Raw genomic sequence first — 13,318 nt, 5'->3', positions numbered from 1 at the left:
CACGGGGCCCTTTGCAATTGCAAGGGTCGCTTAGTGGCTGGGCCGGCTCTGCCTTGACATTCACCACTCACCTGACTCGCCACTCAGCTGTCATCAACCTCACCAGTGTATACAAGTTGAGATTCAATGCCAGCTGCTCTCTCCACACACGGCTATCCATCACATGCGCAGTGCTCGGAGCTGAATTATCGGGTCATGGGTCAATATTTTTGTTGACAACTTTCAACCTCACCATTGGAACCTCATTTGCCAGTAGAAAAATATAGTTTTTTTTTACCCTTTTATCTGGCAACTTCAAGGACAGTGCATACATTATCAGAGTTATGTTTTTTGTTTGCCTTCCGACTGCAGGTATTGTGGTCTATGCAAACATGACTCCTTGTAAAAAAGGTGTCAGTTTGGTTGCCAGATAAAAGGGTAAAAAAAACAATTATCAACTTTCAACCTGTCGGCATGCAATACATATCGCAAGCTTTCAAATGACTCATTGAAATTGGTAGATTGGTCTACGAGTTATCTCCATAAGGATACGTGCGTGCAAAAGTTGGCAGAATCAAAGTTCAGTGAAAGTGTCAAGTCAAAGGGGGTTGCCTGCCCAGGTGAGTGTTGAAGCAGCGCTCATCTCCCGTTTACAGCCGAGCCAGTGATGGTAATCCCACATTCCCATGGTGGGGGAAGGTGTAGCATAGTAGAACTGCTGTTAACTTCTACACAGAGTGGTGCTCATGTTGATAAACAACCAGAGGGGATGATGGGTCGGGTCAACCTCCCAATCAGCTTTTGAGCTTGCAACCTTCCGATAGCTCGCTCATTCACCAAGCCACCTGGGCAGATTAACCACGTTCTGTACACAGTCCCCTGCGTCTAAATAGAACGTAGAGGGAGAGTGCTCACGAAGCAAATAAAGGATGAACATCTAAAAAGAAACGTCTGAAACGGAAGTAATTTATTCAAGGGACCAACAAAAAGACATAAATAAAAACGTGTTTGTTAACTGGCAAACATTTATACATATAATAATAATTACATTGCCCAAAGTTATCCCGTGAGATCAGCACAAACGGTTGTGAGTAGGTGTCGGGTTGCCGCGATATGGTGATACTACAACATACACATCGTACAGATTGTACATTTGCTATGAATAGAAGATGTATTACAGACAGCGAACTGCAGTCGAATGACTTTTTTTACCTTTATTCGTACTGAAAGTATAGAAACGCAAAGTACAATGATAAACTTAGAAGGAAAACCGATATTGCTATAACACTGGTCAACAAAAAAAAGTTTTTTTCTGGCCTGGACTTTTGCAGCTGTTTTAGACTTATTTCAGGGTGCTGATTCCAAATCTGATCTCAGATTTGCTCTATCACATCTCATTTTATGCTATCGGTATACCCCATTTTCATTGCTTTTACCCAAAATTAACTCTGTCACTTATGATTGCAAGTTGTTGCGAGTCAGTGACTGCTTTAGTGTTCAAATATGGTGCTGTATTTTTAGGATAGTGTATTTATAATATAATTTTATGTAGACATCCACATTTATTTAATATTTTTCTTCTGCAGTTTTTATTGAAAATGCAATATTTGATATCTCAAAAACCTGATGGGATAGACAAAAACTGATGCCAGATTTGGAATCGGCACCCCAAAATTACCTTAAAACCGTTGGAATACCTTGTGCCAGAAAAAGTGTGTGTTGACCAGTGTAATTTGTCATGTCGTGTAAATTTACATGGAAAATTCCCGAGCACGAAAAATGAGATTACGGCAACCCTGGGCGTGGCGAGACTCCATTGGGAGAGAACGGGGTCAGGGTAGTTGCAGTTGTGATGTCGTCGCGTACGGCTCAAGGTCATATACCCGGCCCTGCCGTGCCCACTTTCTCAGCGGCTTCCAAGGCGGCCTTCAAGTTCTGGTCAAAGAGCTCGCACCTGCAAGGGGCAGATTATCGGGGCGAAGTTGAAATCATCATGAAGAATGAGTAACTTGCACCGGAGCTCCCTTTCCATGTCCATTAAATACTAGAAAAAAAAATCACACGTACGCATGGATTCTGTACCGATTTACAACGTGCGGTTGGCTTCACAAGCGTGATTAATGAATGATAAAGTAAGATTACGTGGCCCACGAATTGTTGTCACGCGGCACATGACGTATGCTTTCGCAAAATGCACCACGCTCAATTACGTCATCTCGGAATGCCACATTGTGACGACAATGTCGCCTTGGCCAGCAAAGGCAAACACTTTGGTTTTAACCATCATCAAAAGGGCAGATGGCCAGGTGCAGCCAATAACAAGCTGCATGTGCGTGGTGGTCACCCACCCGAGCATTTTTTAGGCTTAAAAATCCTGCTTAGCTTCTGAGATTTGACGAGATTATTTAACAGCACTGTGGGTGTTCTCGTGCAGCGTATGACTGCTTTATTTGTATCTAAACGGAGATTGGTAACCATGGGTGGCGAGGATCGGAGTTTTTTTAAACCCCAGCATACCGACAAGCGAGTGAATCTGTGAGCCTACGACACAATGCACACCAGTTAGTGTGGGCTCGCGAAAGGCGGGGGGGGGGGTAGAAGCCAGGACGGATTGAGATATCATCACTGATGTTAGCCGTGGCCGGCAATCTAACTCAGGTCATCGGTTTCAGAGCAGTGCACAAGTCGCCAATCACTGCGCCAAATACTCCACCCCTGAACCATGTTACATTTCCCCGACATTATTTGCTCCGATGTCTTGGATATTCGGCCAGGTTTCGCCCCGCAATGACGCTCACTGGTGTAGGGGTGTTACGGGAGGGAAACGGACAAGCACACAGGGGTGTCCACATCCACGTCCGCAAACGGTTACCGCCCTGGGGGGCTGTGGGGGGATGCTGGGATCCCACACAGCTCCACCCCTCGGTGGCAAATTGGTATAAAAGGCGGGGAAGCGAGAGGGCTCGTGGTGCAGTGTTGGGGAGCTAAGGAGCGAAGAATCAGTGAAGACTGAAGACCGGGCAGATAGGCCCTGGAACTCCTCTGACTCGCCGTCCTCAGAGCCGATGTTCTTCTAAGAGCCAGGTCTGTCTGGCTGGGTGTCGTGACCTGTGCCTTGACCAGGGCCGGCTCAGATAGCCTCCCCTAGCGCCCTTAGTGGAGGACCTGGGAGCAGAACAGTTAGGCAGATAGCCTAGGGGTGTATCCCAGTCCAGTACGGGTGAAAGGGCCATTGCCCCTTCAAGTGTTGTATACGTTGCCCTGTGCCGAGTGTAAAGTTATAATAAATAATGTGCCTCGACTACACCGTCTCTGTCGCTTGTGAACCCACTACACTGGCGAGGAGTATCCTGTGAAGGAGCTACCACCATGTGCCCCAGAATGCAACGGCTCTCACCGTATGGGCATCTCTAGGGAGTAGAATGGGTTCTTGAGGGCGTAGTCCGCATACAACTCATACACTTTCCTCAGCAAAGCATCCATCCCTGCTTGCCGGGGTTCACAGAGCACCATGAACTTGGTTCCTGCACACAAAGACAAAGATCACCCCGTGTAGCCTTAACAGACTTTTGGGACAAGTTCTGTTAGCGAGAATCTGTGAAGGCCGGCGCGGCACACGAAGGGGGTGGGTGGCCAACATCACGCCTGACCGGCTTTGTCTCCCCATCGGCGATGTTAACAGACCCCACTAGGTACTCATTTGAGGCTGAGTCGACCTAGGGGAGGCCCAGGACCGGTTCAGATAATCGTCATTGGTGTTGGCCGTGAGTGGGAATCGATCTCGGGTCTCCAGGTTTTTAACGCAGCGCGCTCTAACTGCTACACGACCACTCCTGCACACAGTACACAACACAGTACACACGCACATACACAAAGACCATGAATACTTGGTGTAGCCTCATAGGCTTACATGTAGATTTTCGCAGTTGTGCTCTACGGCTCTCCGATGAGATTTCCGGTCGTACCCCACCCTGTTGTTCAGCACAATGTCTCAGCATGATGTCTCAAGTGAAACTAATTCAATTGAATGGAATTTAATTCGTTTCCTGAAGCTCCCAGCATATTGGAGCCAAACGCGATACATCATGTCAAAATGCGTGCCCTTCAAATCGGAAAGCGCATCAAAAAGCTTCTTGCTGTTGAGGCCTAACTGCGGTTAGCGAGCACCTAATAAGGCTGCGATGGCACCAGTGGGGGTGGTCTTACTGGCACCACGCCCAGCTGCATACGTCTCCCCTATGCTGATGTTTAAACACCGCTCCAGATACTCATTTAAGGGTGAGTCGACCTAGGGGAGGCCCAGGACAACTCGCTAGATGTTAGCCGTGGCCGGGTATCGAACCCAGGTGTCTGGGTTTATAGCGCAGTCCGCTAAAGGTATCCACAAACCCTAGTCATTTACAACCACTGAGTTTCATCGGGTTTCCCACCACTATATTAAATATGTAAAGCATGTGAGCACTCACCCGTAAGAGTTTGGTAGCAGTGCAGCTTGAATGTGTCGGTCTCCAGGACTTCTATGCCAGTGCTCTTGAGCTCAGGAGACAGCTGAGACCCAATAGCATAGAGTCTGCATAACACAGACAAGGCGTGTACATTGTTAAACGGGGTAATAACAATAATGCGCCCTAGATTGTCAGTATTAGGGCAGTGCAGTAAAATTAATTGAACTGTACTAGATCAGAACGTCTATGTTTCCCGCCTTCATCAGCACGCACTGACCAATGTGGATTGACAAAAGGTCGTACGCATGCAATGTTTACGATCTTAATCCAGCAAAACTTCACGGGGTCCCGAGACTCTTTTTCTGGAAGGTCCTGCTACATTTATTCAGGAAGGTCCTGCCATCATCCAGCAGTGGATTGAAAATGGCGCTGTACAAACGGATTAATCCATGGATAAACACGAATAGGACGAGTTTTTATTCACTTCCAGGTGACTCCTCTTATCCGGATTCGTTTAACATTCCTGGGTGACCACTTCTGTCTGACCTATCCATAGACAAGCACAAACATGTGATTTTCTGACACTATTTAGGACGCGAATAATAGGAGTACCTAGATATTAGGGTCTCAGATGAGAGGAGCCATCACCATTATATGGCACATATCGGTTACATAAATGTCCCATGGCTGATGAGGCCTCTCATCACCAAGGTGGATCACTGCGCCTCACCGTGTTTGCCGGCTTGATCAATTGTCCACGACCCGGCTGTCGGTACGTGGGACACTCACACTCATGACGAGATGTTACCTACCTCACCTGGTATACAGGAGGTTGTGGGTTCGATCGTGACCCTGGCACCTGTATATTTGGAGTTTGCATATTACCTCGTCCCGTGGTCGCTTGGATGATTCTCCGGGTCCTCCAGTTTTTCCCTCCACATTTAGAAAAATACGTTTAAAGTATTTGGCGGCTATAAATTTCCACATGATAAGCCACTTCGTTGGGCTACCATTTGTGGCCAGGTCGTTTCTGAAAAAGAGCTATACAGCTTAGTTGGCCTTACCTGGTAAAATAAAAAAAGTGTAAGTATATATTGCTGATATCGATTTAAAGCTTTCGTGACTGCAGGGATTCATCTTCTTGGTTCTTTCGGTAAAGTCACGTAGAATGGAAATAATAAAATAATAAAAATAAAACATAATAAAATAATTCTCACGACGTTTCTTATCGACATACCTGTTCTTCACCTGAGGACGGCTGCTTGCGTTGTGACCGAAACGACGTGAGAATGATTTTATTATGTTTTATTTGTATTATTTTATTATTTCCATTCTACGTGACTTTACCGAAAGAACCAAGAAGATATATATTGCTGAGCGATATAAGTGACTATGTCATGCGATGCAGACTTCCTTCATGTATGTATGCATGCAGAACTTCCTTCGCACCGTACGTAGGCAACAGTGCTAATCGGAGGCGCGGGGAGACCGTTCAATATGTACGACCTTGATGCCGATCTTCGCTTCGTCTGGTCGCTCAAGTCTCACAGCACGACTTGGGGGGAGGGGTACTTACGAGTGGAACATGGAGGCGAGCATGAGCTTCTCGTTGGAGGAGAGGCGCGGGCGACCGAAGCGCAGGTTCAAGGGGTAACTCTCAGGGTTGTTGATCACCGCCAGGACATCTCGGCCATCCGGCAGCGTGCGTCCGACCGCGTCCAGGCCATTCACGGCCAGAACGGCGTGCCCCACTGTTACAGGAGAGAGCGGCGCAGCGAGAAACAACACGGCGGCGGGCGTTGAGAGATTTTCAATTTAGAGCAGACGGCAATTATTGGCATGGGCCCTGACGCAACAAATTAAACCTACGTTTTGTTCTAGATTTGAAGCTTTCGTGACTGCAAGGATTCATATTCTTAGGTTTTTTCGGTAAAGTCACGTAGGTAAAAAAATGTTTTTTTAATTAAAAATAAAATAAAAATCACGACGTTTCGGAGGCAACACAAGCTTTACATAGTCTTAGATGGAATTTGCTTGTGAGCATAATTTTTTAGTGGATATACTGTATCGACATATGGAGCCCTTCCAATGTTGGATGAGGGCGTCCTCACGCTGCAAGGAACGTGGGGGTTGTTTGAACATACTTCACTACGCTGGTCGGTGCGAGTTGATGAAGTGGCTGGGGGGGGTGGGTGACCGGAATCGGTTTAGCTAAGACTCAATCTAGATTTGAAGTTTTGTGACTGCAGGGATCCATACTCTTTGGTTATTTTTTTTTGCCCACTTCAGCAATTGTTTCTTGCTGTGGTTGTCCCACCTGATGACGGACGCTTGTGTTGCGCCCGAAACGTCGTGATTTAATTTAGCTAAGACTCGCCAACAAGGCTTCATTTCACTATTTTACAGACGCTGTTAGGCTGTCTTATAAGAGTAATTGTAGGCGTAAGGCACTACCACTAGAGTACAAGGTATCCATTTGCATACTCCTATATTGTACACTATAATCATATTAACAAACGTATGAAATTGGACGCATGGACTCACCCTATATATATATATATATTTTGACTATAGTCAGTGTTTTTTTGGGAAATCCATGGCTCGATGCGAATAACTTCAAAATATGTAATTCTCGTAACAACATTCCGGGCTGGTCTGGCCAAAACGACACAGATGCTTGCCACAGATGCTGTCTGTGGCCGGGTCTCTCCGTGTCTTCTACGTGTCTGCACGCAATGTCTGTCTCCTAGTGTGTGTCTCTCTTCATCTGTGCGTCTCCCTGTGGTCGTCTATCTTCCCGTGTATAAGTGTGTTGTTGTTGTTGTCTCTCCCCGTACGTCTCTCCTGCCCTGGGTCAATGTCTCTCTCACTGACCCTACGTGCTTCTCTGTGTGTGTGTGTGTACGTGATCCCACAAAGTCTGTTAAGGCATACACGGGGGATCTTTCTGTACGTGACTCTCTCTGTCCACACTCCGACCACACACACCACACACAACGTCCGTGTGTTGGCTATCCACAAAACAGTACCTATTTTATATACCACAGAAGGTGATGATGGTGGCAATGACAGGAAGTAACACAAAGTCTACCACAAGCAGCAGTTTCAGCATCAACATTACGATTGCGAATTGAGGGTTAGCCACGGGCCTTTTTATCGATACAAATGTCAATTTAAGCATACCCGGATAGAACAATAATGTAAAGCCACACGTATAGTAGTGGCAGAAGCGTTATGTTTACAATTAACACCAGGGAGGCCGTAGCTAGACCACGGGCTCGGCTGAATCCTCAAGCCGCCCGAGAGGCCTTAGACCCGGTACCGCCTCTCAGGCAAACACGGAGGGACGGGCCTAACCTGGGCCTAACCTGGGCCTAACCGGGGCCTCACCTCTAATGCCGTCCCTCTGGCCGAAGGCGACGACTATCTTCTCGTCGTGCACCTTCAGCACCAGATCGAGGGGGTAGCTGAAGGTTTTCTCCACCTCAGGTCTTCGGGGCGTAGTTGTCGTACTGGAAGATGAGGCCTCCTGCCTTGTTGACAATGTAGACGCTGAAGATCGCCATCTTGGTGCGGGGTGGGGGAGTCGCGGACGTCACGGCAATGGCGCCTTTGGGGTCCCATACCCGTGTGCCGCCATCTTGGTAGGGGGATTGTGTTAGTGACGTCACCGACCCCCCCCCACCCACGACTCCCCCCCCCCCCCCCACGAACCCCCACCACGACCCCCACGACCCCCATTCAATGATTTTAACTTCACAAAATGTTAAAAAATCTATTTTGTTTCGTTTCTCGTGATACGTTTGTACGATCTGTCGTCTCGTTGTTGATCATTTTTATTTTATTTAAATTGTACTCAATGTCCCGCGTGTCTTAACCTCGTATTTGTTTTCTTCTTCTCCTTTCTGAACATTTGTTGAAAGGGGAATTAATTTGCCCCAAATGAATATAATCGAACACCCGTCGTTGTTAATCTATTAGTACAAAAGAAGCCGACAGCTCAAGTGGGCTTGATCTGTCAAAATAAAAAAAAAACATTGTTTAGTTTTTATTTGTGTTTATTTTTGTAAGTTATTTGGTTTACCTTTCCCATACTTTGCACTCTGTTGTGTTTTTGTATTCGTGTTGTAACGTTCTGACCCGGTGCCCCTATTGTGGGGGGTGGGGTGGTGGAAAAGCGCTTCATAGCTTATAGGATTTCCCCCAGTTCTAAATAAATATTGTGATCTCTCTCGAGGCCTCTAGATCTCTCGCGACCCTGCAATGGATATCCACAAACCATCTTCTGCTGCTGCTGCTGCTGAAAACGAGCTGATTTATCCGCTCCATCTCCGCGCAAGTGGTCGCGTTGCCCTCGTGCTCGGTGAAGTTTGTCGATCATTTGCCTCCTTCACGCCCTCTGCGAAATGAACATGTGATCGTTATAATTGTACTCTCCATTTAGCTTCGTTCTACGACAAAGTTTAAAGTATTTTTTATAGTTATAATTATTTTTAATATTTTAGAATTATAAGAGAATTTCAATATAATATTGTGAACATCTGCAGTTTTAGTTAGACGCTGAATATTTTAAAGTGAATTTTATGCTCAATTTCAGCTTTCCTCCTTTTTAATAAATGTTTTCTCCTACAACATCAGAGTGCAGCGCCACATTAAATACGCACTACAATGACAATAGTTTAAAGCGATTTGAAGCGTGTTTTTTTTTCAAAATGGAAATATGGTTTCGGGGGGGGGGGGGGCAGAGCTTTGTGACGTCATATTTGAGGCGGGGGGGTCTGACTTTTTGTGACGCCGTGTGACGAGAGGGGGAGGGGGGGTCAAAACTCGTCCAAAATTGCGTGACGTCATTTATGGACGGCCCCTAACACCCTGACATTTAACACCCACCTGATGACGGACGCTTGTGTTGCGCCCGAAACGTCGTGATTTATTTTCTTTTATACCTACGTGACTTTACCGAAAGAACCAAATAGTATGGATTCCTGCAGTCACGAAAGCTTGAAATCAATATTGAACAATCATTCCCGGGAAGTTTTTTGTAGTTGTGTCGATCTAGAACTTCAAATCAATATTGAACAATCATTCCCGGGGAAGTTGTTGTTATTCTTTGGTTCTTTCGGTAAAGTCACGTATAAAGATAAAATAATAAATTAAATAATAGCATACACACGTATAAAGATAAAATAATAAATTAAATAATAGCATCTTTATACGTGACTTTACCGAAAGAACCAAAGAATAATTCCTGCAGTCACGAAAGCTCCAAAATTAAGATTGTTAGTTGTTGTCTCGGCTGCCTCAGTTTTTCCAACATGGACCATGAAGTGGCGCTCGCGTCTCGCCACATGGAGCCTGGCGCTGGTTGTCTCGCTACGTCGCGAGGGTGGATGACTTTGGAGGCAGCTCTCTCGCTCTCTCTCTCTCTCCTCTTGTCTCTTCATCTCGGTGCACAAAGGGGGCGTCCATAAATGACGTCACGCGATTTTGGACGATTTTTGACACACCCCCCCTTCGTCACACGGCGTCACAAAAAGTCAGACTCCCCCCCCCCTCAAATATGACGTCACAAAGCTCAGCCCCACCCCCCCCCCCAAAATAAATAAAACATGCTTCAAATCGTACTCTTTGTTTTTTTCGGTAAAGTCACGTAGGTAAAAAATGAATAAACTAAATTAAATCACGACGTGACTTTACCGAAAAAAACAAATAGTATGAATCCTTGCAGTCACGAAAACTTCAAATCTAGAATCAAATCGCTTTGAACTATCGTCATTGTAGTGCGTATTTAATGTGCCGCTGCACTCTGATGTTGTAGGAGAAAACATTTATTAAAAAGTCGATTTAATTAAGTAGAACGTGTTGTCTATATTTATTTAAAGTTGCGCATTTTGATGTGACGTCACATTTCTCACCCCCCCCCCTCGTCAGTTGCCTAATCTTTTTTTGCGGGGGGCTCATAATGTCGTGAACAATGGGTGATGGTAACTTAGCTGGCACTGGTGAGACACGCTGGGTGCCAGTCCAGTGCTGGATATCTCCCAATGTGAATTGGTTGTGACCGTCTGGGTCTTGACAAACGGAGCCAGCATCACAAAAGCCCTGGCTTTACATGCCGGTGTAACAGGCCGTAGTACACCCCCAGACCGTAGTATACCCGGGGTTAAAACGGCCTAGGCTAGATTATACCCGGGTATATTATGGCCTAGGCCAATTTGTACCCCGATAGGCCAAATCATACCCCCATGATAGTAATAGTGGTGAGCGATAAACACATGAATTACTACATTTTTCCAACATTTTATTAAAAACTGTAAACATATAGACTGTGATTGCTTCAACCAGAAAAACTTTAATAATAATAACCTTAAACCCTAACCCTAACCTTAAAAATGCTTCAATTGATCAAATTGAGATTCTTACTTCCATTTATACACGTTTTAGATATCGATTGAAGTTCGTTTGAACTTTCACACGGGGCATCTTATGGCCTGGATGGGTATGGTCTGGCCCAGTCTAGTTTAAAGCCTCGGGGGGTATAGTTCAGCCTAGGACACTTTATCCCCCCGGATATACTCTGGCCTGGGCCAAACTTTCATGGCTTTATTTTGGTGATTTCGAAAAGTGTATCAGTTTGGCCATGTTTGTTTGTTGTAGTACAGAGTTAGACTGATGGCCTTAATCTAAGTTGTCTTGTGGTTGTTGTTGTTGTTTGACTTGCATCCCACTGGGACTTTTGCACACAGCGTTGGTGTACGGTGATTTTTTTTTCTGCAATATTTTGCTGCCTTTTCTTGGATTTTCTGTTTGCACTTAGTGACATATTCACTTTAAGATGTTTTTTGTTCATGTTTTTTGTTTGTTGCGGTTGCACCCGATTCAAGAGCCGAATGGCTCACAGGGCTATACCTAATAAATGAACTTGAACTTGAAACTATACCCGGGTTTAATCGGGGCAGGGGTTATTTTAGCCTGCTACACCGGGAACCCTCTGCAGATTATGCCAAGTTCGGCCGCGTAAATTGTTTTGACGTCTCTGCCAGGTCGGTTGCCCGGTCACAAGAAGAACAAAGGCCTCTGTGGTAATACAATATTCGAATTCATTTAATTTTGAGTGCAATTTCATTATTGCACAACGCTTGTCTCCCCGTGCGATACGCGTCATCTGAGGCGCCTTTTCACCGAGAAGTGGCAAAAGTCAAGTTCATCTTCTTGGTTCTTTCGATAAAGTCACGTAGAAGGGAAATAATAAAATAATAAAAATTTACATAATAAAATAAAAATTCTCACGACGTTTCGTTAAGTTGAGATGTTATCTGCCTCGCCTGGTATACAGGAGGTTGTGGGTTCTATACCGACCCTGACGCCTGTTTCTGTGGAATTTGCATGTTCCCCCCATGGCCGCGTGGATTTTTGTCCAGGTCCTCCAGTTTTTCCCTCCACATTTAGAATGAACATGCGCTTCGATTATTCGGCCGCTGTAAATATCCACACGATGACGAGCCACTTCGTTGAGCTATTATTTGTGATAGCCACGTCGCCTCCGAATAAAGAGCTATATAATTCTAGACTTGAAGCTTTCGTGACTGCAAGGATTCATATTCTTGGGTTTTTTCGGTAAAGGCACGTGGGTAAAAATTTTAAATTAATAAAAGTCAAATAAAAATAAAATAAAAATCACGACGTTTCGGAGGCAACACAAGCCTTCGTCTTCAGGTGGAACCGTCACAGCACGCTTGCTGTATCAAGTATTTTTACTTTTATTTTACTTTTATTAATTTTAATATTTTACCTACGTGACTTTACCGAAAAAAACCAAGAATAAGAGCTATATAGTTCAGTGGGCCTTACCTGGTAAATTAAAATAAGTATAACCCGTAAAAACAAAGTTTTTCACTATTAATCCTTTATATGCGTGGCGGCTAGAGTCCTCTCGTCCTCTGGCTTGAGATGGCTGCCAACTATGGGTCAAATGATTGCATTGCACCATTAAGCAATTGGTAATTAAATATAATATTTTCGTCCTAAAAAGTGTAAAATTTTGGAAACATTTTTTCACAAACATTAATTGTCACGCACAACGAGTCTGTGTGCAAAATGTCAGCTCGATTGGATCACGGGAAGTGGGTTAAAAAACGACCTAAAGATTTGCACGGTCCTAAGCAAGCAAGCGAACTTAATATAAAGGATTTAAAAATTGTTAAATAGGATCATTTTCCCTTGTCCCTCAGGTGTGCTGCTTGCGGCTGGACCACGTGGTCCAAGTGTGAGTGGGTTTAGCGCCACCACCACGACTGCGATTGCTGTGGACGGCCTTGTGCCCAACAATCGGTGACAAGGTCTTTAATCTTCTTGGTTCTTTTGGTAAATTTCGATTGAAAGCTTTCGTGACTGCAGGGATTCATCTTATTGGTTCTTTCGGTAAAGTCACGTAGAAGGAAAGTAATAAAATAATAAAAATAAAACATAATAAAATAATTCTCACGACGTTTCGGCCACAACACAAGCAGCCGTCCTCAGGTGAAGACCAGGTCTGTCGGGGAGACAGCGTCTGAATGAAACACCACCACGCTTGGAGCGTCTATTTAAGCTGGTTTGGAAGGGGGGGGAAATGCGCCTTGACAAAAGAATCTGCATATCAAGAGGAATTTAGCATATATATGGGAAATGCAGTCGCATTCCTGTATTTCAAGAAGATCTTTTGGTAAAGTCACGTAGAAGGGAAATAATAAAATAATACAAATAAAACATAATAAAATAATTCTCACGACGTTTCAGCCACAACGCAAGCAGCCGTCCTCAGGTGAAGAACAGGTCTGTCGGAAAGACAGCGTCTGAATGGGCACCACCAGGCTTGGCAGCGTATATTTTTACAACAATAATTTTATTGTTGT

General features: G+C 45.0%; 1 protein-coding gene across 1 annotated transcript; it reads right to left on the bottom strand.

Annotated features, from left to right (window-relative positions):
- Window positions 1-929: 929 nt before the first annotated feature.
- On the bottom strand, window positions 930-7,990 carry TRAPPC4 (trafficking protein particle complex subunit 4). Its single transcript, XM_061550984.1, is given in 6 exon segments — window positions 930-1,933; window positions 3,377-3,503; window positions 4,446-4,549; window positions 6,001-6,175; window positions 7,815-7,911; window positions 7,913-7,990. Coding segments are annotated over 6 exon segments (660 nt in total). The 3' UTR covers window positions 930-1,854.
- Between the last annotated feature and the right edge of the window lie 5,328 nt (window positions 7,991-13,318).

Source organism: Lethenteron reissneri, chromosome 13 (genome assembly GCF_015708825.2).
Source record: "Lethenteron reissneri isolate LAM-NWPU_2019-01 chromosome 13, ASM1570882v1, whole genome shotgun sequence".
NCBI lineage: Eukaryota > Metazoa > Chordata > Hyperoartia > Petromyzontiformes > Petromyzontidae > Lethenteron > Lethenteron reissneri.
The sequence above is the reverse complement of the archived record's forward strand: the minus strand, read 5'-3'. Positions and strand labels throughout refer to the sequence as shown.